The following is a 24,172-nucleotide window of genomic DNA, read 5'->3' on the forward strand; positions in this document are numbered from 1 at the left end:
CTTGCCAGCATGTATTAGCTCACAATTACCACTGTTATAATGGAGCCAAAACTGATTTAATGAGTCTTTGAAGTTTCACTGTACTGACCTTATGTACTTAAAACATGCATGACTTAATCTTTGACAGAGGCATATGCTACTAGTAGGATTAATTAGGTAGTCAAGTGTGCAACTGGGACAGGCATCCCCCACTCTAGCTATCTTTGAGCTTCTGTCCAAACTCCCTTCGTCTAATGTATTTGCTGATCTTTTGTTTTGCCTTGGCCTTCTGTTGCTCTGTACACATGCTGCACTTCTCCTTGTGCCCTTCATGCCACTCCAAATATCATTTTTCTCCTCCTAGTGTCTTTGGCTTTTAATGCTATTACTCCTCTTCCTGCCTAAGCCTTTCAGGTGCACTGTGGGTGGTGTTTTTTGCTACTCTTCTATCTGCATTGTTATGTTCCTACCATTTCTGTTTTAATTGCCAATATCACTGCTACCATTGCCATTCTAAGCTAGTCTAAGTACCTTAGACTGCTTCCTCCATTCCTCCGGCTTTCTTCTTAGTGCTTTCCAAATCTCTTTCCATATAGTTCTTGCTTACACTTTGTCTTGCTCTAGCCGTTTGATGCTTTAGACAGGCATTACTCAGTACCTACCCAGTTATCATTAACAGCCAGTTTCATATCCTCTTAGACATTTTCTTCAAACTCATTCCTTTATGGTTCTTGCAATTATTGGTCTCATACAGTATTTAGTCTTCGATGGATTATAAAACAGTAAAAGGCAAGGGCTGCAGAAGAGCAGCACCCAGAACTAGGACCGCACTCCTTCATGACTGCTGATTTTAAGGTAATGGAGACAGCATTTGTAAAAACTGATTCAGAAGAAGAATTATGTCCTGGATTCCCTGAATCACAGGATATTCAACAGCTAATGGATAAACAGCTTCTTCACCTAATGATGACATATAGAAATGACATCAGGCATCCCACAGGGATTTCTACTAGCTTCTCCAAGCTTAGGGCTTTCTACTAATTTGGTTGGTCCCCTTTAACTCTCATTTGAAGCCTTGGAATGTTCTTGCCTCTCTGTGTGGCTACTTTGCACTTCTCATGATGCTTTGGAGTCTTCTGCCACTCTTTCACTGTCTTGGGGGTTTTCCTCCCTCATTTGGTGCTTTGTTCTCACTTCATGGTTCCTTGAGCTCTTCATGTCACAGTTAGTGCCTCTTTGTCCCTCTTATACAATCTTGGGAGGTTATTGTGACTGTCATTGGTGCCCTTTGCCAAGCTTTACCAACACTGGGGTGATCTGGCAACTATTGCTTCTGTTTTGCTCCTCTGATGGTGCTTTGGAGAACTCTTGCCACTGCTAATAGCATTTTGCCTCATTGCGAGTCCTAGGGCTCTTCATGCCTTTTTTGCTTCAACGTTGACTTAGTTATGATGTTTGGCATGCCTTCATTCTTATGATGATGTTTACCCACCAGTTTCATTATAATTGATTAGAAAAGACCAATTTGCGAGCCAAAAATAGGCTGTATTGCTTCCCCCATTCACTATAATGGTAAACAAATGAATGAATAAAAGGAACAAATGAAAAAAATGGTTTGAAATGAATTTAATGAATGACTATGTCCTATATAACAAATGAACAAATCAAATGAATTTTTTGACTGTGCATATGCCTACATCCCATAGCCTTTATTTTTCCTTGATATTACTGGCAGGCTTCAATTCTTTTTCCAATATTCCTGCCAGCTGGATTAGCTGGATTATCAAACATCACTCTATTCATCACGGTCGTCGTAAGCACTATGAAAAAAGAATTTTAGAAGTGCATATTCAGCCACTGTGTAACTCAGCAAGTTAGCCAGATAGACTTATTTGGCTAACTTTGCGTACATTTTTAGCTGCACAGTTGTGCCATTGAATATATCCAGCTATCCTAAAATTAGCCAGATATGTTTATCTGGCTAACCTTAGGACAGATCTATGGGATGACCACACTTAACCGTAAAACTTATCTGAATAACTTAGCCGGCTAACTCAACTTCTTCCAGTTACATTCCTGGAATGCCTTAACTTATCTAGCCAAATTTTAGCCAGATATAAAGTTATCCAGCTAAAATTTAGCTGGATAAGTACCAAAATTTAATTTAGCTGGATAACTTCAGAGATAACCTCAGCTAAATGATTCTGAATATGGACTTCAGAGCGGCAGAAGAAAATATGAAATGCAGCTTCTACTTTCTCTCATATATGCCCCTAAACAGGGCCATTCTCTAGCTGTAGATGCTGTACATTCAGCAGAATTGTGATGATCCTGTGCTTCAGCAGGCTCCTTCATCTCCATGTCAGTGTAAGATTTATGACTAATGACCTCGCTCATATCCTCCCATACATTACTTGGATGAATGAATACATGAGCAAGAGGGTGCTGTGCTTTCTAGAGCTGTTATTATGGGTATAGCAATATGAGGCATACACAGCCTTTAAATGGAAACACTGCAGTCCCTGCTCCTTGGAGCTTACAATCTAATAAAGACAGAGATACAAAAAACAAATAAGAGGTTTTGAGTTAGGCCTAAAGCCTTGTGCTAATTTTAGGGAAATTAAGAATATCAAATGAAATAAAATGAATAAATAATTGGAAATAACTACTCCAGGTGATTTATAGATAGAATTAATTGAGGATGGAGTAACTTTAATTGAGTAAAGCTGCAAGGAGCAAAGCCTTTAAAAAGTCTATATCAAAAATAGCCAATGGGATAGAGGTGTTACCTTTACTGCAAAGAGACTGATGACTCCTTACTTCCCATCTCACCAAAGAAAGGAATAGAAAGACCCTGATATTCGTTTGTTTCTTAATGAGTTCTGTCAGTGTCAAATTGATTGATTTTCGTTCGCTCAACTGCTGGGACAAATTTGCTGCGTAAGACAAATTGAGACTTAGAAACATAGAAGCATGATGATAGAAAAAGGCTGTATGGCCTGTCTAGTCCTGCCCATCTGCCCAACTAATTAGCTTTATAATTCCCATCAATCCTTCAGAGATTCTTGTTACTTATCCCATGCTTTCTTGAATGTAGATGCCATTTTTCTTCATCACTTCCATTGGGAGGTTGTTCCATGCATCCACTACTCTCTGTAAAGAAATATCTCCTAATTTTACTCCCAAGTCTACCCCCTTTCACTCTCATCCCATGACCCCTTATTCTAGAACTTTTTCTACATTGAAAGAGGCTTGCCTCCTGTGCATGGAAACCTTTGTGTTGCAGATTTTGGTATCATCAGCAAAAAGACAAACATTTCCCGATAATTTTTCCACTATATCACTCATGAAACTGTTGAAAAGAACCAGTCCGAGGACTGATCTCTGAGGCACAATGCTAGTAACAACCCCCTCCTCAGAGAAAACTCCATTTACCACCATCCTTTGTTTGTTGCGAGCATGGGGATGTGGTTGCTTGCTTGAGAAAGTGAGCCCTTGGACCATGGCACAATCCTCAGAGCGAGGCTCCAAGGTATGCACCGCAGGAGACAAGCTTATCCAGGTATAGGCTGGACTTGGAACATAGATTGGACTTGGAATGTAGCTCAATCAGGCCTCCTCTGAACCTGCATGCACAGAGTGAGATCCAACAATGCAATGCATGTTTCTGGGATAGCCCTCCAGCCACTCAAAAGCCCTTTTGGACCTGCCACTTGGGAATGGCTTGTGTGTCAGGATAGATGAAGGCTGAGGACACAAGACAAGATATGATGAAGACTTGGACTTGACTCAGAAGACTCTTGGCAATGATGACATGACAAAGGCACTGATGACTTGGAACATGGATGAAGACTCAGGTTCAGGCTCAAGTTCAGTGAGCTCTGTGCCACAGTGCACCCTACACAGCCCAAGGGTTGGTTGCGGACCATGCTGTCCCGCTGCACACCCTACAAAACCAGTGGGCTGGTCACATACCACAGTGGGAATAACTCTCAACTGAGACTCGGATGAGGATGAGGATGGGAGCCAGGATATAACTTGGAATGAGGAACATGGCTTGGGATGAGGAAAAAGGTGATGCAGTGTCTGGACAAGCTCCACAAGACCAGAATATGACTAGGAACCTGGAACTTGACTTGGAACTTAGAACTCTAAAATAACGATGGACTCCGAGAACTTGACCCAGCGAAGATGGACCTGGAGACAGGCTTTGCCCCAGGAGGCACCCTACACAACCCGTGGGCTGGTCACAGACCATGACGCTAACATGCCTAGAGGTAGGACAAGAGAGGAGCTGGAAGGCAGAATTTGGAAATGAGGACTGGAACATCCAGACATGACTGAAGACTTGGACAATGTGAAGACTTGGATGAGGACTAGGAATGAGAGCCCAGGAGCATGGAATGAAGAACAGAAGACATTAATGTTGCTAGTGATCCAACGAAGAACAAGGAGACCAGAAACATGAAGAACAAGGTAACCAGAACATGAAGTCCATTATCACAAATGCATGACCATGGAAGACCTTGAAGGACGAGGACACCACTAATGACCATGAAGATTCTTACAAAGGCAAAGCTGGACTGACTGAGAAGTCCTTTTATAGGACTGAAGACATAACGAGGCAATGACATTATTAAAGAGGGCCACAGGATTTTTCCAGTCATGGGTCCTTTAAATTCTGAATAGAGATGCGCACACCTAGGGAAGCACTGCAAGAAATGGAACATCAGCGGTGGCGAATCAAGCCATGAGAATGAAGGCAGTGCTGGCAGTGGCTTTCCAGAGTTGCAGGAAGCAGGACAGCAAAGTCAGCGCCTCATGGGAGTGGCAGCATGGCAACATCGTGGCTCCTTCCAAGCCAGTGGCTCCCTGCTACATGACAGCAGGCATCAGCAGCACTTGGGCCGCGGCTTCACTGGCAGCGTCGGGATGTAAGTGAGCCGCTCGAGGGCCTCTGTGGGTGGCAAATGCAACACTAACCTTATCTCCCTTACTTTTTCAACTACTTCTTTAGAAAATTAGAGTGGCCACTTTTTCTTCTTTCTTAACAAAAAGTTTAGTTTCCCTTATAATATCTCCTTTAAGTTCTGCGCATTGTTCTTCTGCTTCCCCTAGATTTTCCCATTTAGCTATCGACTTCTTGAGGAACTCCTCCATTTTTACAAACATAGTTTTCTTGAAATCTAGAACCCTCGCCTTTAAATGAACTTTCATCTCCTGTGCTCTAATATTGAATCACATTATCCGGTGATCATTGGATCCCAAATAATCGTCCAGTACATCAGAGATACTGTCCCCATTGGTAAGTACCTTATCCAGTATCAACCCCTTCTGTGTGAGTTCCATTACCAGTTGACAAAACAATTCTCCTTGCAGAGAATCCAGGATCTCCCTGCTTTTGGAAGACACCGCAGCCAAGATTCCCAATCAACATCCAGCAGATTAAAAACCCTTAGCAATAGCACTTCCCCTTTCATAGCAATTTTGTGAATATCTGTCATTAAATCTCTATCCATTTCTTCTGTCTGCGATGGAGACATTCTATTCCTTGTTTCCGTTTTTATCCACAGTGCCTTTTCCTTACTTCGTAAGGCCTGCAATTTTGTTGTGTTAATATTATTTTTTATATATAGTGCCACTCTTCCTCCCATCCTTCCTATCCGGGCCTTCCTGAATGGATTGCAGCCCGATATAACTATATCCCAGTCATGCTTTTCTGTATATCACATCTCCATGACAGTCACTACATATAAATCAGCTTCTTCCATGACTGCTTCTAGATCTGGGACTTTTTATCCTGTATTAGTGTACATGGCCTTCCAGATATTGCCCTTTTTTCCCATTTCTTTACAAGTATTTCATGTCTTACATACTTAGATTTTGTTCACCCACCCCTGATGATCCTAGTTCTTTCAACCATAAGGATGGTTTTGGAAATGAGTTGGCCTAAGGGGAAGCACTATTTATTTTATTTATGCTTTTATTTTTTATTTATACATGTTTCTAAACCACTTTTCTAAGAAAAAACCGTCATCCAAGGCCATTCTAAGAGCTGTGGATACTCCAAATCCTGTTCCTCTCACTTCTTTTTTTCTCAGAGTTTTTCTGAGAATATTTTTATGTTGTTCCCACTGCTGCTATTCATATTGCAAAAATCTGGCAATATATTACTTCTGCTTTGTAAGCAAATTAATTAAAGTCAGAGTGTGTGTGTCCATCTGACCCTGTATCAGCTGAGACTGTTGGTTCTCTCTTTTACTCACAATGTATCAGAGATAAAAATGAAAATCAAGAAATATTTTTCTTTGTGACACCGTTAAATGTGGATATATGTGCCCCATCTGCTTTCTATAATTGTATGTCTTAGTACTAGAGATGTGTGGATTTGTTTGCCCTCTGGGATTGGGGTATCTTTGACATAGGAACTGCTTCGCTATCTCAGCTATGACTATCAAAAAGAATGATAAATATAGCTAGAATGTGATGGTGCGGGTTTTTTTTTTTTTTGTGATGTGTACATCTGTTCACTGGGAATTGGATGGAAATCATCAACTTATTTCACAAACAATTTTCAGAAAAAAATGTCTTTATTGATATAAGCTAGAATTCAACCTATGTTCCTGTCTTGCTGTTGTGCTGCATTCAGTAGCACTACTCCAGTATAGTAGAAATCACTAGCAGTCCCCTCTGAGTCTGGGGCACTCCCTAGCTGGCACCACCTATGTGGTCACCACCAATGTTCTTCTGACTATAGTTGTCTGAATACAGTACAATTAATGCCATCAGACCCCCTTCTTGTTCCATTAAATTCAACAGAAGGTAAGAACAAAGTGCAATAGTTGTTGGCAGATAAGGACAGTTATCCCTCTTTACTGTGTCTCCACAGACCTTACTTGATCCTTAGCCCGGTCTACTCCCGCCCTTACCTTTGCCAGTTATTTCTATGTCATCCACACTGTTATTACAGGCACACAGACAGTGCTTTCCTCAGTGTGGATATAAGATGTTTTTATCGCACACTGACTACTGTAGTTGTTTTTCTGCTGTGTCTGCATATACAGTCCCAGCAGGACCCCACTGGGCTTTCAGGGACTGGAACACACTCATTTTGTCTGCTTCACTTTTACTGGGTGTACTCTGAATGCTGCTGTGCATCTGTCTCTGTTCGGCTGCTGCACACACACAGGATGATAGGGATACCCTTTTTATTCCAAAGAAAAATCATTGTCTCTATGTGAACTATCCCTTTTGCTGTAGGGGGCAAGCACAATTAGGAGCTGAAGTGAAAAAAAAATGCAGGTACTCTCTTTTTGGCCATCCAGTCTCTCACCACCCCCTCCCAATCTATTGAATTTGATTTCAAATTGAGGGTCCACCTTCCCAAGGGCAAATAAAATAGAAGCAGCCTTGATTAAGGGGAATCATAAATAGCCATATGATTATCTGCAGTGAATTACAATCAGTTCCCAGTTAGCAATTAATGTACAGACAGCTTACCAACAAAGATTAATGAAAACTACTGTATGTGGCTAATATTCAGAAAATCAGAGAACAGATAACTTATCTGGCTGGAAGTCAGATAAGGTTTCTGGAATTATTCAGTGAAAAAAAACATCCTACTGAATATATTTGAATAAAATTATCCAGATATACCTACTCACATAACTTTTGAGGTCCATATTCAAACACAGTCTGGATAGCAAAATTAGGCTGATAAACGTATCCAGCTAACTTTGGAGGTATATTCATAAGTGCAGTTGCTATCTTAAAGTTAGCTGACAAACTGGCTAATTTTAGGACAGCTCTTTGGCCTGACCAGACTTTGCCAGCTAAATCATATGGCTAACTGAGGGCCAGATATTCAAACCTCAGGGTTTGTCCAAAAATAACTCAAAACTTATCTGTATAAACCTCTTTGAATAATGACCTCAATGTATCTAAAAGTAGTTTGACATAGAATACAATAGCATCCATGGGGAACTGACAGTAAGTGTCAGATCCTTGGACATGGAAGGATATTTTTGATGCTGGTACATTATAAATTGGTGCATAAGTGACATTTATAGGCCTTTATAAATAATAGTGGGACAGTGCAGCCTAGAGAGGTTTATAGGGTTACATCCCTAGAAGATAAGCTCTATAAACTCAATTAGATTTCTTATGTCTAGAGTAGGAGGATTTGTGGCTAGTTGTTTTTTCCTGGTGACTTGTGCCAATTAATTCCTGCAAAGAGATTGATTTTTAAGGCCTTTGCAGAAAGCCTGCTAGTTCTATGTTATTTAATTTTATTTAGTTTTTCATTCAGGTACTATAGGTATTTCCCTCTCCCCAGAGGGCTTACATATTAACATAGAAACATAGAAATGACGGCAGAAAAGGACCAAATGGTCCATCCAGTCTGCCCAGCAAACTTATGGTAGCATCTGCAGCACTGTGCAGGTTACCCCATACTTAGCACGTTTCCAAACCATAAAAGTCAGGGTCCTTGTTGGTTGCTGTTTGAATCCAATTCCCCTTTCCCTCCTGCCATTGAAGCAGAGAGCAATGATGGAGTTGCATCAACAGTAAGAAGGCTTATTGGTCAAAGATAGTAACTGCTGCACCAGCAAATTACCCCCATGCACTCTTTTCTTCATTTCCATCCTCTAGCCTTTAGGGATCCACAGTGTTTATCCCATGCCCCTTTGAATTCTTTCACTATTTTTGTCTTCACCATATCCTCCAGAAGGAGCATTCCAGGCATCTACCACCCTCTCTGTGAAGAAATATGTTGGCTTATTTAGAGATTTATATTTTGCTTTTTTGCACTTTTTTCAGTGCTTCAAAGCAGATTACATTCAGGTACTGGAGGTATTTCCCTATCCCCACAGGGCTTACAATCTAAGTTTGTACCTGATGCAATAGAGGGTAAAGTGACTTGCCCAAGGTCACAAGGAGCAACAGTGGGACTTGAACCCTGGTCTCCTGGTTCATAGGCTGCAACTCGAACCACTAGGCTACTCCTCCACTCTGAGTCATCCTCCCTAGAGTTTTATTTCATGATTTCCTAGTTCTACTGATTTCTTTCCAATGGAAAAGTTTGTCAAATGTGCATCATTAAAACCTTTCAGAGTAAGTTTTCAAAGGGGTTTCATGTAGAAAATTAGCAAATATGCACGTAGGTACCTGTATTTGCAAAACAATGCTATTTTATAAACATTTAAAGTATGCATGTATTTTTAGTTTCATGCACACATTTATCTGCACAAAAATGGGGCGGTCTAGGGAGCGATACAGGATGGGGCTAAGAGTAGGCACAGAAGTTGCTATTTTATAAAAGATTTACATATATATATTAGGCAACTTATTCATGTAATTATAAACCTGCTAATTAAAAAGCACAATTGAAATCAGACTTGTCAATTGTCTGCTATTCCTGGATTTCAGTCTGGGTGAACTGGGGGGAGGTTTACGGTGAAGCACTAGAAGGGGCTTGGTAACCTGGAGATGGACAGGATGAATTGGTGGAGGTATTCGCAAACTGATGATTTCAAGTATATGCGCATATCTTAAAATATACCTGCTTCTGTGTATAAATCAGGATTTTATGCATATATGGTATATTTTTTCTCATGTAAACTATATGCACCTATGTTTATAAAATAGATGACATACACACTTTCCTCATATTGTAAATCTTGGCAAGTACTGAGATAAACAGTATGGGGCGGATTTTAAAAGGCGCGCGAATAGCCTACTTTTGTTTGCGCTCCAGGCGCAAACAAAAGTACGCTGGATTTTAGTAGATACGCGCGGAGCCGCGCGTATCCACTAAAATCCTGGATCGGCGCGCGCAAGGCTATGAATTTTGTATAGCCGGCGCGCGCCGAGCCGCGCAGCCTACCCCGTTCCCTCCAAGGTCGCTCCGAAATCGGAGCGGCCTCGGAGGGAACTTTCCCTTGCCCTCCCCTCACCTTCCCCTCCCTTCCCCTACCTAACCCACCCGCCCGGCCCTGTCTAAACCCCCCCCTTACCTTTGTCGGGGGATTTACGCCTCCCGGAGGGAGGCGTAAATCCCCACGCGCCAGCGGGCCTCCTGCGCGCCGGGCCGCGACCTGGGGGCGGGTATGGAGGGCACAGCCACGCCCCCGGGCCGTACCCACGCCCCCGTACCCACCCCCAAAACGCTGCCGACACGCCCCCGAAACGCCGCGACGACCGGGCCCGCCCCCGACACGCCCCCCTCCGAGAACCCCGGGACTTACGCGAGTCACGGGGCTCTGCGCGCGCCGGGAGGCCTATGTAAAATAGGCTTCCCGGCGCGCAGGGCCCTGCTCGCGTAAATCCGCCCGGTTTTGGGCGGATTTACGCGAGCAGGGCTCTGAAAATCCGCCCCTATATGTGTGCTCTCCAAGTAGAAGTACGTGGCCTTTTATAAAACTGTGCAGCTTCTACCAAATAGTTTATAAAATATTAGAGTAAGATGCCACACTTCCACTTATAAATGCTATACCATGAATAGTTTTCAAAGTTATCCTTGCTGTTTCTACTTAATAGAGGTCCTTCTTGCACTTCCTTCTTGCACAAGGTTGCAAGAAGGAAGAGTGGGTTTTGAGCCCTGCCTTTCAGTGTTATCAGCCCAGTGCTCTAACCACTAGGCTACTCCTCCATGCATGCAAATTCATTTTCTGTCTCTTCTCTATTGAGATCAAATTCCAGAGTTGGAGTATTATGCCTTTGAATGATTTCTTTCTTATTTTCATCAGTCTCATTTCTTTGAACGGCAGATCCTTTAGAAGGGCTTCTTGCCTAGATCTTTGAGATCTTGGACAGATGCCTCTCGATGCCTTGAAAGCCAGACCCAGGGCCTTAAAGATGTCTTATGAATTCAGTCAGCACATCTTTTCCCAGAACTGTCTTCTTTTGTTCTCTTTATTGTCCCTGTAGTTTCCTCCTGCTCCTTTGAGCTTCTAGCTTAGTCAGAGCCAACCTTTACTGAACTATGACACCATGAGCCTTCAATTGTAACTACCTGTGGGTTTTCTCCCAACATATTTAGCTCATTCAATGCAGCAACACTTCTCAGCTGGGAGCCATCATTTGCATAGTGCCTCACCATTTTTGAAAGCCGTGACAACACAAATGTATTTTAAGATTTTTATATCCAGTCTTTCATGGGGACCATCATATCTGGGAAAGAAGATTAGTTGTTACACACTGACAAGATCATTAAGATCTTGCCAATAAATTAGATTAGAGAACAGAGATTCCATACTAAGATCATTAAGAAAGAAAAGATCAGGGCTTGATTTTTCTTAGTGTGGATCATTTTCTATGGAACGCACTGTCCACAACATTATGAACTATTTCCAATTATTCGTCCTCTTGAAAGCTGTTGAAAACTTGGCTGCTCAGTCACTTAAATCGTTAATTCTGAGTTTCTGATGGAGGGTGATGCATTTAGTTTAGAAAAGGGTATCCTAGAGTGGGATTGCTTTGTTTGGAAAGCTGAGTTGGTTGTACCTATGGGTAGCTGAATGTTTGTTCAAAAAGGGGTACATTTTAAAACACAGCGCGTGTACTTTTGTTCGCGCATCAGGTGCGAACAAAAGTATGCTGGATTTTAGAAGATACGCGCGTATCTTATACGTGCGTATCTTATACGTGCGTATCTTATAAAATCTTATACGTGCGTATAAAATCTTATACGTGCGTATCTTATAAAATCCGGGGTCAGCGCGCGCAAGGGGGTGCACATTTGTGCAACTTGCGCGCGCCGAGCCCTGCACACGCTGCCCGTTCCCTCCACCCCCCTGCACCTTCCCCTCCCTTCCCCTACCTAACCCACCCCCCTGGCCCTATCTAGACCCCCCCCCCCCTTCCTTTATCTGAAAAGTTACTACTGCCTCCGGGCAGTAGTAACTTATGCGCGCCGGCGCAGCAGGCCCCGACACAGGCCGCTGTGTCGGGGCACTTGGCCACGCCCCCGTACCGCCCACATGCCCCCGAACATGCCCCTGATCCAAAACCACACCCCCTGGCCATGCCCCCGACCGCCCCTTTTTGCAAGCCCCGGGACTTCAGCGCATCCCAGGCGTGCGCAGGGGGGTTTTAAAAGAGTTACGCACGTACCTTATGTGCATAACCCTTTTAAAATCCGGCCCTTAATGATAATTACAATCACAGCCATTAACAGAGCTGGCCCTCCTATCCAAAGTAAAAGGATGTTGTCAATATAATGTTGGGGAGTAGGGAATCACACATCCAAGAAGTCAAAGACACAGGAATAATACATGCAACAGGTTATGAGTGTCCTCCACAGTCAACGAGGCAGTTTTCAAGCATGAATGCAGTCGTTATTGAAGAGCTTCAAATCAGCACATTGAAAATAGTTGGCAGAGCGGCAAGTCCCCCAACACGAGCCCGAGTTTCACCCACAGGGTACAACATAAGAGCTTCCTTGTCAAGTAACATGAATGCTTTGTAAAAGCTTGAGATGTTTGCCCTTCAGGCCCTCCAGTCGCAGCCTCCAGGCAAAACACAGGTCTGTGTCAGGGGACTCACGTCTCTGCCAACTATTTTGAATTGTGCTGATTAGAAGCTCTTGAATAAAGTCTGCATTCATGATTGAAAACTGCCTTGTTGATTGTGATGGACACTCATAATCTGTCGCATGCATTATTCCCGCGTCAATAAAATGCTGCCATAAAGCGATATGCTGGCAAAAAGGACAGGAGGCTAAAAAATGATCTTCAAATCTTTCTATGTCCCTCATAACAGTGTCTTTGATCTGTTGGAAAAATTGTCTTTTGAAAACAAAATATAATATTTCAAAGCTAACTCAGTTTACAAATAAATTAAGTAGGGACACATATAGGGCAAATCTGAGTCTGTAACACCTTCTTTACAACTTGTATGCCCCATGTTGAGGTACATTAGTGTATAGGGATACGGGTAACTAGGCACAAGTTCTCAAATGGACTAGATTATTTCTTCAACACCATAGGGAATGGCCTCAGAAATGTATCTACAAAAACTGAAAGGGGCTCCAATAAAGAATCCATAGCTAAAATAATGGGTTGACACAGAGGGTTATTCAAAGTTTTATGAATTTTGTGAAGAATGTACATATGTAATAAATGTTTGGGTTGTTATATCTTTAAAAATGTAGTTTTTTTCAAATATAATGCAGCTTAACTGTAAGGCTGAATTAACCTCCACCTCTATTTCATATTGAAGATCCCTCATAGAATCGATAGACAATGGTAGATAGAAATCTTTACCTGAGAGTTGACATAGAACCTTTGATTTATAACTTTCATTGTCAAGTGCCACTAACACGTCACACCCCCTTTGTAAGTTGATTTAATCATGACACTGGTATCTTAACATAGCTCTATAAGAGCAAATATTTTTGCCTTCATGAAATTCTGAGTCACTTTCATTGTTTATTTATTTATTTTATTTAGCATTTTTATATACCGACTTTCCAATAACAGAATTACTGATCAATTCTGTTTACATTTTAACAGTAACATTGACAAGTAAATGTCTTACAATGAACAGGTCGATATAACTTGGATAAGTATATATGGGGTTAACAAGTAAAAGATACATTGCCTAATGTAGGCATAAGTAAAAGATACTGTGCCTAATGTAGGTTAAATAAACAGTTGATAATTATAAGACTAGGTTATGATCTTCGACTGCCAAAGTTTACGTGAGTTCTATAGATGATCTAAATAGCTCTCAAGTGGATTACCACCGAAAGGATCATTGGCAGGGATGATTCCGCAGGTTGCTGTTATGGGAAAGCTTGGTTGAATAACCAAGTCTTGAGTCTTTTTTTAAATGTAGATGAGCATTGCACTGATCTGAGTTCTGGTGGGAGTTCTGGTGGGAGATTGTTCTAGTCACTATTTTGTGCAAGTCGCTACAAACCTAGTCATAAAAAGTATGAATGACTGAATCTATAGGGCCAGGTGTAAGCCATTTAGAAACTGCATGACTATAGAACTGTTACATTGTTTAAATGAGAATTAGCAAAAAAATAGTTTTAATTGTAGCAGTCATATTAATTTATACAAATATACCTTCATTTGAAAGGGATCAAAATGACAAGTAACAAATGACAGCAACTTCTCCAACAATACCTGATCTGCTAATAGAAACTTATTGGATACGTTTATCACTGAAGATTCCTTCGAAGTTGAGAATGGGTGAAAAGACATGAGCATATGTGAGATTTGGTTGTTAAATGTTCTTGTCTCAGGCCTGTTTCCACTGACCCCTGTTGAAATTATGCCCACTGTGAATGGCAGGACCCTAAAAAGTTGGTGGAATTAGACTCAAATTACTCGCTAAAGCAATCTTCTGAGGAGGAATCAAAAGTAGATTTAACACATCTGTGTGATGGATTCATCCAAGGATAAACTAGTCCATGTTTGTAACCTAGTTCATCACACAATAATTTGCTGTATTTAAGTTTTTGAGCTCCTCACTAAATGACACCATGGAGAGCTGGAACGCCTTCAAATAATCTTCAGTAGAGGACTGCATGTGCACATTATTCAATAATTCATCTAACTCTGCTTTGATCTGATTTGCTGTTATCTTCACTTCACTTGTTCAATAATTAAAAGTTGGAGATCCAAAGAGCATTTGTTTAGGATTTGATTCCATTTCTGGATGAATACAGTATTTTCTACGTAAAGCCTGCAACTTTTAAAAAGGAAAAAATTCTATAAAAAACAGTTATGCAAGTAAACACAAAAAGCACTGTGGAACTTTTGTCCCTGACATAAATATCTATAGCACAGTGAATAGTATAGGGAAGGGATTTGGTAGAAAGATTAAAATGTAAATAATGCAAAAGAGGCAAGAATTTTTAGCAAGGAAGTCCTATACCAAAAATCCAAAAGGGGGTGGACTCAAAAGGAATGTAAAGATATATATTCTTCTCAGAAAATAACATGCAAGCATAGACCATTTTTCCAATGAAAGTGGTGAAGACAAAAACAGCATAGGACTACAAGAAAACATGGAACAACCACATGATCTTTAGTAGAGAAGAAAGGAGGGTAAAGCTGGAGATCAAGTAGGGTCTGTGGTATGATAATAGAAAGGGGCAGCAGTCAGATAAGATAGGCGTTACTGTTTTTATCTGTGATTGTATGCCATCTTAAGATTTATGGAGCACAATAAAAATGAATAAGTATTGTCTGTTTTGCAGAAGACAGGAAGGTGGCCAATGTGATACCGACTTTTAAAAAGGACTTCAGGAGTGATCTAGGAAGCTATAGACTAGTGAGTCTGACATCTGTACTGGGCAATTGAGAAGTCATTCTTAAAAACAAAATCACTAGCTTAATGGGGAACAGTCAACATGATTTTAGTAAGGAGAAGTCGTGTCTTACCAATCTTTTAGAGTTTTTTGAAAGTGTAAAAAAATGTAGATAAGCCAGTTGCTATAGAGCAGGGGTCAGGAACCTTTTTGGCTGAGAGAGCCATAAACGCCAAATATTTTAAAATGTAATTCCGTGAGAGCCATACAATATGTTTAAAACTAAATACAAGTAAATGTGTGCATTTTATGTAAGATCACACTTTTAAAGTACCATAAGTCTCTGAAAATATTACACCAGGCCTTAAGACACAAATACATCTCCTATTAGGAAAACGGACCAAGTCAGGCTGCTATAGAGTCCTACACAGAAACTACATGCCAGCAGAAAACCTCACCTGAATCACGTGCTGTCCCTCACCTAACATAGAATAAAGAGACCAAAACGCAGAACAAGAAGCATGCAGAAAAAACTGAATTGGAAACTGCAACAAGCCAGAGTCTCTGTATGCAGTGTAACAAAGGAAAAAAGAAACATCAGCCATCCTTATAAAACAAATCAAGAAATATAAAATCATCAGCAGTAAAACTGTACTAACAAAAAGAACATATTTCGAAACAGCTGATGGGTGGAATATCCAACAATTAAAAACTCATATAAAACATTTCCAGATACCAACAAAATATTTCAAAATAGCAGACACAAAGACCCAGTAATGAAAAATAATAAGGATACAAAAATTTTTTTGCTCTGCATACCTGGGAACGTTTGATATCCAAGTGTCCTGAGATTGTTCTGAATTAGCAGGAGGCGGGGTGGTTTGCTTGGAACTTTCTCCTCTCTCAGTCACATACCAGCGCTCTCTCTCACACTGGCTCTCAATGACACACCTATACACACATGCTCTCAGTACTCACATATACACATGTTTTTTCTCTCTCACTTATATAGGCTCTTAATTATGCATTTACACACATGCTGTCTATCTTTTCACGCTTACACACAGACACACAGGCTTTCAATCACATAAATACATGCTGTCTTTTTCTCTCACACACAGACTCTCATTTACATGCTTACAAACATGTCCTCTCTTTCTCTCATTTACACACAGGCTCTCAATCACATACTCACATGCTCCCTCACCTAAATCAGCTCTCAATCACACACAGACACACATGGTCTCTCTCTCTCATTTAAACACAGGCTCTCAATCACATACTCACATGCTCCATCACCTAAACCAGCTCTCAATCACACACAGACACACATGATCTCTCTCTCTCATTTAAACAAAGGCTCTCAATCACATACTCACATGCTCCCTCACCTAAATCAGCTCTCAATCATACATAAGACACACATGGTCTCTCTCTCTCATTTAAACACAGGCTCTCAATCACATACTCACATGCTCCATCACCTAAACCAGCTCTCAATCACACACAGACACACATGATCTCTCTCTCTCATTTAAACAAAGGCTCTCAATCACATACTCACATGCTCCCTCACCTAAATCAGCTCTCAATCATACATAAGACACACATGGTCTCTCTCTCTCATTTAAACACAGGCTCTCAATCACATACTCACATGCTCCATCACCTAAACCAGCTCTCAATCACACACAGACACACATGATCTCTCTCTTACTTATACACACAGGCTCTTAATCATACATTCACATGATTTCTCTCACACACAAAGGATCTCAATCATACACACATACTCTTTCACACAAACAGGTTTTCAATCACAAACTTACACATACAGGTTCCCAATGGTAAACTTACATTCTTGCTCTCTCTCTCACACAGGCAGGCTCTCAATCACAGACATACTCTCTTTCACATATACAGGCTCTCAATCATTCACATACATGCAATCTCTCTCTCACACACACACACCCACTCACTCACACAGGCCCCCCCCCCCGCGGCCCGGAAGAGGAAGTGGAGCGTATCGGGTGCCTGCGCGGCAAGAAGAGGCCACGCTAGTGCGCTCGGCATCGGCCCGAAGAAAAGAAGACTGCAGCGCGGCTCGGAGGAAAATGAAGAACTTCAACCGCGGCCGATGGGACGCCGCCTCCGCGAGGGCTGAAAATGAAGAGGTTAGCGTTGGGAGGAGGCTACTGCTGCCGCGAGTTCCCGGGGTGAGAGAGAGTGAATGAGCGAGCAAACACATGCTTGCTCGCTCATTCACTCTCTCTCTCCCCCACCCCGGGAACTCGCGGCAGCAGCAGCCTCCTCCCAACGCTAAGCTCTTCATTTTCAGCCCTCGCGGAGGCGGCGTCCCATCGGCCGCGGTTGAAGTTCTTCATTTTCCTCCGAGCCGCGCTGCAGTCTACTTTTCTTCGGGCCGATGCCAAGCGCACTAGCGTGGCCTCTTCTTGCCGCGCAGGCACCCGATACGCTCCACTTCCTCTTCCGGGCCGCAGGGGGGGGGGGGGCAGGAAAAAGAGAGCACGCCGGTGCCGCTGACTCCAGCTGTCCTGCCGCGTTCCGCCTGGGCTGACAGCATTTTAAGCCCGGGCGGAGGAGGACCGGGGAGCAGCTGGGTCAGCGGGAAAGTGTGGCGACACTTGTCTGCGAGCCAGATGCAGCCCTCAAAAGAGCCATATCTGGCTCGCGAGCCATGGGTTCCCGACCCCTGCTATAGAGTATTTGGATTTTCAGAAGGCATTTGACAAAGTCCCCTGTGAGAGTCTCCTCAGGAAATTACAAAACCATGGGATGGGAGGTAGTATTCTGTTGTTGATTGGTGACTGCTTGAAAGGCCAGAAATGTTCAGGGATTGGAACTATGACCTATGTAGTTTAACATATTCATAAATGATCTGGAAAGGGAACAACAAGTGAGATGGTCAAATTTGCAGATGACACAGAATTATTCAAATTTGTTAAAACAATACAGGATTGTGAGGAAGTGCAAAAATTCCTTGTGAGACTAAGAGACTGGGAAACTGAATGGCAGATGAAATTTAATGTGGAAAAGTCAAAGTCATGCACTTAGGGAAACATAATCCCAACTACAGATATATGATGCTGGGTTCTATTTTGTTAATCACTACCCGGTAAAAGGACCTTGGAGTCCTTGTGGACAATATGTCAGAATCCTTGGCTCAGTGTATAGCAGTGGTCAAAAAAACAAATAGAATGTTAGTTAGGAATGATCTGTGAAGGAATGGAGAATAAAATGGATAATATCATATTGCCTCTGTTTTGAGCCATGGTGCAACCATGCCATGCCTTGAGTACTATGTGCAGTTCTGGTCTTCTGATCTCAAGAAAGACACAGCAGAATTAGAAAAGGTACAGAAGAGAGTGACAAAAATAATAAAGGGGATGGAACATCTCTCCTATGATGGGAGGCTACACAGGCTAGGGCTCTTCAGCTTGGAAAAGAGACTGCTGAGAAGGGAGGGACATGATAGAAATGTATTTAATCATGAATGTGGTGGAATGGTTAAATAGTTATTTACCCTTTCAAATAATACTAAAACAAGGGGATACTCCCTGATATTAACAACCAACAGATTCAAAATAAATAATAGAAAGTACTTTTTCACTCAGTGCATTAACAAGCTGTGAAATCTGTTGTCAGAGGTCATAATCAAAGCAACTACTAACACAGTAGAGTTTAAAAGCAGTTTGGACAAGTTCCTGGAGGGAAAGTACATAATACATTATTAGCCAAGTAGACTAAAGAAAGTTATTGCTATCCCTAGGAGTGAATAACAGGAATTAGATCTACTTTATGGGATTTACCAGGAACTGGCAACCTGTATTGGGCACTGTCAGACAGGATGCTAGGCTCAATGGACCTTGGTTTGACCCACATGGCTATTCTTATGTTCTTAAGTTATCTGTTTTGTTTTATTTTATTTTATTTTTTTTACATAGGTTCTAGGTCATTCAGGCTTCAGGTTCCAGAACTGGGCTCAAACATATGGCTCTCAGCCTGAATTATATTTTCAACCAACATCTGCAGAGGAAGTGAAGGAGGTAAGTAAGATACAGGAGTCTAGTAATATAAATGAACTATTGAGATAAATATTTACCACTTAATAGAGAATTTATTTACTGTTCATATTTAAACTTGAGATGTTAGAAAATAATTCACAAGACAAAATGTCAAAAGTCTGGGTATCAGAATATTATAACAGAAAACCGTTTACATTAAAAATATATTTTCATGTCAATTGTTAATAAGTATAACAAGATAAAATATAGCAGGCATTTGCAATATTTCATTAAGTTTTCTCAGACTTAGTCTTCTCACTTCCAGTTCCCCAAATTGTTAAATAGTAATTCAGAGGTCCATTTTCAGCCACTGTGTGACTCAACTAGTTAGCTAGATAAACTTATCCAGTTAACTTGGCCCATATATTCAGCAGCACACACATATACACATGTAAAAAAGGGCAGTCTACACACGTTCCCAGTTAGGGCCAAGAGTTACGCATGTAAGTTGCTATTTTAAGGCATTTATGTGCGTACATTTTCAACTTACTTGCATATTTTTAGACCTGCTAGTTATCTGGCATAATCTGGGTGACATCAGGGGCATAAAATAAGTGGCTAAAGTACATACATTCAATGCATTGATATACATGGTTTCAAAGCCTACATATGCGTGTATGTTGCAGGGTAAAGATACGTGTATTTTATAAAACACTCATATAATCATACACATGTTATAAAATACTGTAGTAAATCTACAAATGGTCACATATATACCACTACTGCTTTTTTTTATTCATTTTGGGCTGTGAGAGAGAGAGAGAGAGAGCACCTCTGTGGAGGCTCACTTATATCTGTTTATACCACTGTAAGACAGGGCACTAGTAACTTGGGGTGAGGTTTGTGGGGTGAGTTGGGTTTTGGGGGGGGGCAGTTTTACATGCACTGTCATGCGTACGAACAGCACAGTTACCATCAGTGAAGATGTAATGTGATTTGGACTGATGAAAGGTGAAAGAAGATAGAGAGAACATGGTACAAATCTGCCTCCCCAAAACCCAACTCACCCCACAAACCTTACCATGAGTTCATCCACAGAGGCTCTCTCTTTCTCTTTTTCTCTCTCTCTCCTTCCCTCTCTCTCTCCCCTCTTGAACTGGCATTTGCAATAAATACTGTTTCGGCCGATAATGCACAGAAAAAAGGTGTAGTGAAATTCCGTTACAGTGTGCATTACTTTATTGCATGCCATGGTAACCAATTTCCATTTACTCCACCCAAACTCCTCCCACTCAAATACTAATTTTAAATTTGTATACACATTTCGCAATGCGGTATTTATCGCCTGCGTTTTGGCGTTATCAAGGGCGTTAGGACCCTGTTAGTTTGGAGAGTTTTACCCAGGATGGTTAGGTCACAGTAATATTCCCTTCTTATTCAGTACTACTGCATGAGACCCACTCTCCTGCCTCCTTCCAAATGATAATATAATGGTAAATATTGAAAGCATAGAAGAGATATTTTTCAAAAAGAATATAATGTCTTTACAGATTCTAGATTTGGCCAGACAAAGAAGTAAGAGAGTAAAGGTGGTAGGAGGTGGCCATTCTCCTTCTGATATTGCCTGCACTGATGACTTCATGATCGACATGAATAAAATGAACAAAATCCTCAAGGTAGGTTCTAGATCTCCAGAAAGTTGATATGCATGAGTTCCATGCTGTTTGATGTCCATGGGACTAACTCCTATTATTTTATTTATTTAAAATCTTTTCTATACCATCGTTAAGCGGGTGCCATCACAACGGTTCACAATAAGGCACAAAAACTATGTTGAATAAAGTGTCTAGAATTCTAACTCTTAAACAGGTGCCATCAAAAATACTGTAACATTATATCATAATAAATACTATTTGGTGAGTGTTAAAGTCATGTCTAGTTTTTCTAACTCTGCTAAAAGTTTGGTGTTATTTAACTTTAGTTCTTTGTTGTTTAAGATAAAGGAAGAAATTAGAATATAGGAGAGAAGACACACTTTAAGAAGAAAGGAATGTGTTTGTGTGGGTGTTTGCTTGACCGCACCTAACAGTTCCCTGGGTTCTACTCTTGATTCTCTTTGTGGTATGCTTGCTTAAATAGCCATGTTTTTAAATTGTTTCTGAATGTTTTGATGTCTCTTTCCAATCTGATTTCTACCGGCATGGTGTTCCATATTATCGGTCCTGCTAGGGATAGGGCCCTGTCCCTTACTTGTGTTAATCTGGCTGTTTTGACTGACGGAATAGTTAGCAGTGCTTTGTTTGCTGACCTTAGATTTCTGTGGGGGGTATGTAAGCGGAGGGCTGTGTTCAGCCACTCTGCTTTTTCGTCATGTATTAATTTATGAATGGTGCATACAGTTTTGTAATGTATTCTTTGTTCAATGGGTAACCAGTGTAATTCTATTAAGGTTTCAGTGATATGTTCTTTTTTACTTTTCCCAGTTAAAATTCTTGCCGCTGAGTTTTGTAGAATCTGTAATGGTCTTATTGTGGTATATGGCAGGCCCAGTAGGAGGGCATTACAATAATTGGTACTGGAAAAGATTAAGGCTTGTAAGACTGATCGGAAGTTGGTGGGCGTTAGTAGTGGTTTTAATCTTCTGAGATATATGTTGTTTCATACTTAATTCTGGGTCGATTATCACTCCCAGGTTTCTTACTTTCTCAGCTAGATGTATTTTTTGGTTGTTGTTGAGTGTAATTGGGTTCTGGATGATCATTATGTTTTTTCGTTCTAGGTGTAAGAAATTGGTTTTATCTATATTGATCACTAGTTCCATTTGGTTTAGAAGTTGTTTTATTATATCTAGGTACATGTTTGCTATGTTTAGTGGTTTTTCATTATGTTGTCAATTGGGAGTATTAACTGAATATCATCGGCGTAGATGTAGTGCGAAATTCCTAAACCTGCTAGTAGGTGACATAACGGCAGCATGTATATATTGAACAATGTGGCGGATAGGGCAGATCCCTGTGGAACTCCTGTTTGAAGGTTTATTTTCTCTGACATTACTTCTTTGATTTGTACTTGGAAGTATCTGTTATTTAGGTATGATTTAAACCATTTGATTGTCAAGTTGCTTAGTCCTATTTCTTCTAATCTATTTATCAAAATGTCATGGTTAACTGTGTCGAATGCCGCTGAAAGGTCAAGCATTACTAAAATGTACTGTTTACCGCTGTCAAACCCTCTCATGATGTTGTCTGTTAGTGCAAGTAGTAGTGTTTCAGTGCTAAAGATTTTGCGGAAGCCATGTTGTGATGGGTAAAGTATATTGTTGTTCTCTAAGTGTTTTGTTAATTGTTTTTGTATGGCTTTTTCTATTAACTTTGCAACTAAGGGCAGGTTTGATACTGGTCTATAATTGCTCATGACTAGATGGTCGCTGTTTTTTTTCTTTAGAAATGGTTTTACTATTGCTCCTTTTAGTGAGTCTGGCATGTTTCCTTCTTTTAGTAATAGGTTAATGATTTTTGTTAGAGTTGGAGAGACTACGTTGGCTACTTTTTTCAAATCTGTAGTTGGAATTGTGTCTTGTGCATGTGGGGCTGGGTTTAGTTTTTTTTTTTTAGCATTGATTCAACTTCAATTTTGGATATTTCATCGAATGCTTCCCATTGTTTAACATCTCTTTTTTGCATGTTAATTTTTTGTTTATTTATTCTAGGGATTTTTGCTTTTAGATTCGTGATTTTGTCATTAAAGAAGGTAGCTATTTCATTACATTTGGTTATTGGTAGTTTCTGTGAATTGTCATTTTTGTCAGTTGTGAGATTTTTTACTATGGTGAACAGGGTTTGTGGATTGTTTGCGTATTTCTCTTAGTGCTATAATATTGTTTTTTTAGCATTGAGAATTACTTGTTTATAGTAGGCTAGCTGTTTTCTGTATTTAGTCAGGTTGTCTGTTGTTGTTGATGAGGATTAAAAAACAAAACAGCAAATCAAAACTGTGTGCAGATTTACATATAATAATTAACTGTATGTTACTGTATGTTACTGTTATGTACAATACTGGAAGTGTTTCAGGGTTCCAAACAGGTAACTTCAGGGAAACTTGCTAAGGGTGAATGGTGCTATGGCGAGGACAGAGCTATCAAGAGTAAAGCAGTGTTGTATGTCTGTAAGAGGTATTCCATTTCATTACTACTTATTTTTCCCTTTGTTATCTCCAGGGGAATTTTTGGCACTTTTTAGACCAGCCTATGTTTTCCCTTGCCCAGGGACCTGAGGTTGTTCAAGCTCTGCCTGTAAAACCCGGGGGGGAGGGGGGCTATTTATTTTTATGTTTTTATTTATATATTTAGAACATTTTGTATACCATCATTCAGTTATTCTATCATGACTGGTTTACAATCAATTAAAAGGATAGATCATACAAACAAATCATAAAATACAATGTATGTAAAATTAATAAGAGCATAAGATAAAATTAATAAAATAAGTACATGATAAAACATATCTAATGTAGATTTAAATGAAATAAAATTAGGACTTAAAATTTCAAGCCACAGGGCCCTTTAAATAGCTGCCCCATAAGCATCAGGACACTATGATGCCCTAGGGAACAGTTAGCTACAGCTTTCCATTTATAGCAGTATAGTTGTGAAAATTATGTGGCTTGGGCCAGCCGCATTTATAGAGGTGTGTTTTAGTCCAAAATAACGCACAATATTGCTGCGATATGGGTATATTGCATGATAAACAGCATTTATTGCATGTTAAATGCTGTTCTTCACGTATAATACCCATATCGCAGTTTAGTAAATAGCACCCTGAATACACAATCTTCCTAAAATGAAGAAAAAAAAAAAAAAGAGAATGAAATGAAAACAAACAAAAATCCCCACTGAAACACAATG

The 24,172-nt window shown here is 40.6% G+C and overlaps 1 protein-coding gene across 1 annotated transcript in view; it reads left to right on the plus strand.

The window, feature by feature from the left end:
* LOC115088194 (L-gulonolactone oxidase-like) overlaps positions 1-24,172 on the plus strand; it is a 350,872-nt gene that overhangs the window by 65,121 nt on the left and 261,579 nt on the right. The window contains exons 2-3 of the mRNA XM_029596219.1: positions 19,210-19,311; positions 20,820-20,945. Of these exons, the coding sequence (XP_029452079.1) occupies positions 19,210-19,311; positions 20,820-20,945 (228 nt within the window). The remainder of the gene's footprint in view (positions 1-19,209; positions 19,312-20,819; positions 20,946-24,172) is intronic.

The sequence above is a fragment of the Rhinatrema bivittatum genome, chromosome 3, assembly GCF_901001135.1.
Source record: "Rhinatrema bivittatum chromosome 3, aRhiBiv1.1, whole genome shotgun sequence".
NCBI lineage: Eukaryota > Metazoa > Chordata > Amphibia > Gymnophiona > Rhinatrematidae > Rhinatrema > Rhinatrema bivittatum.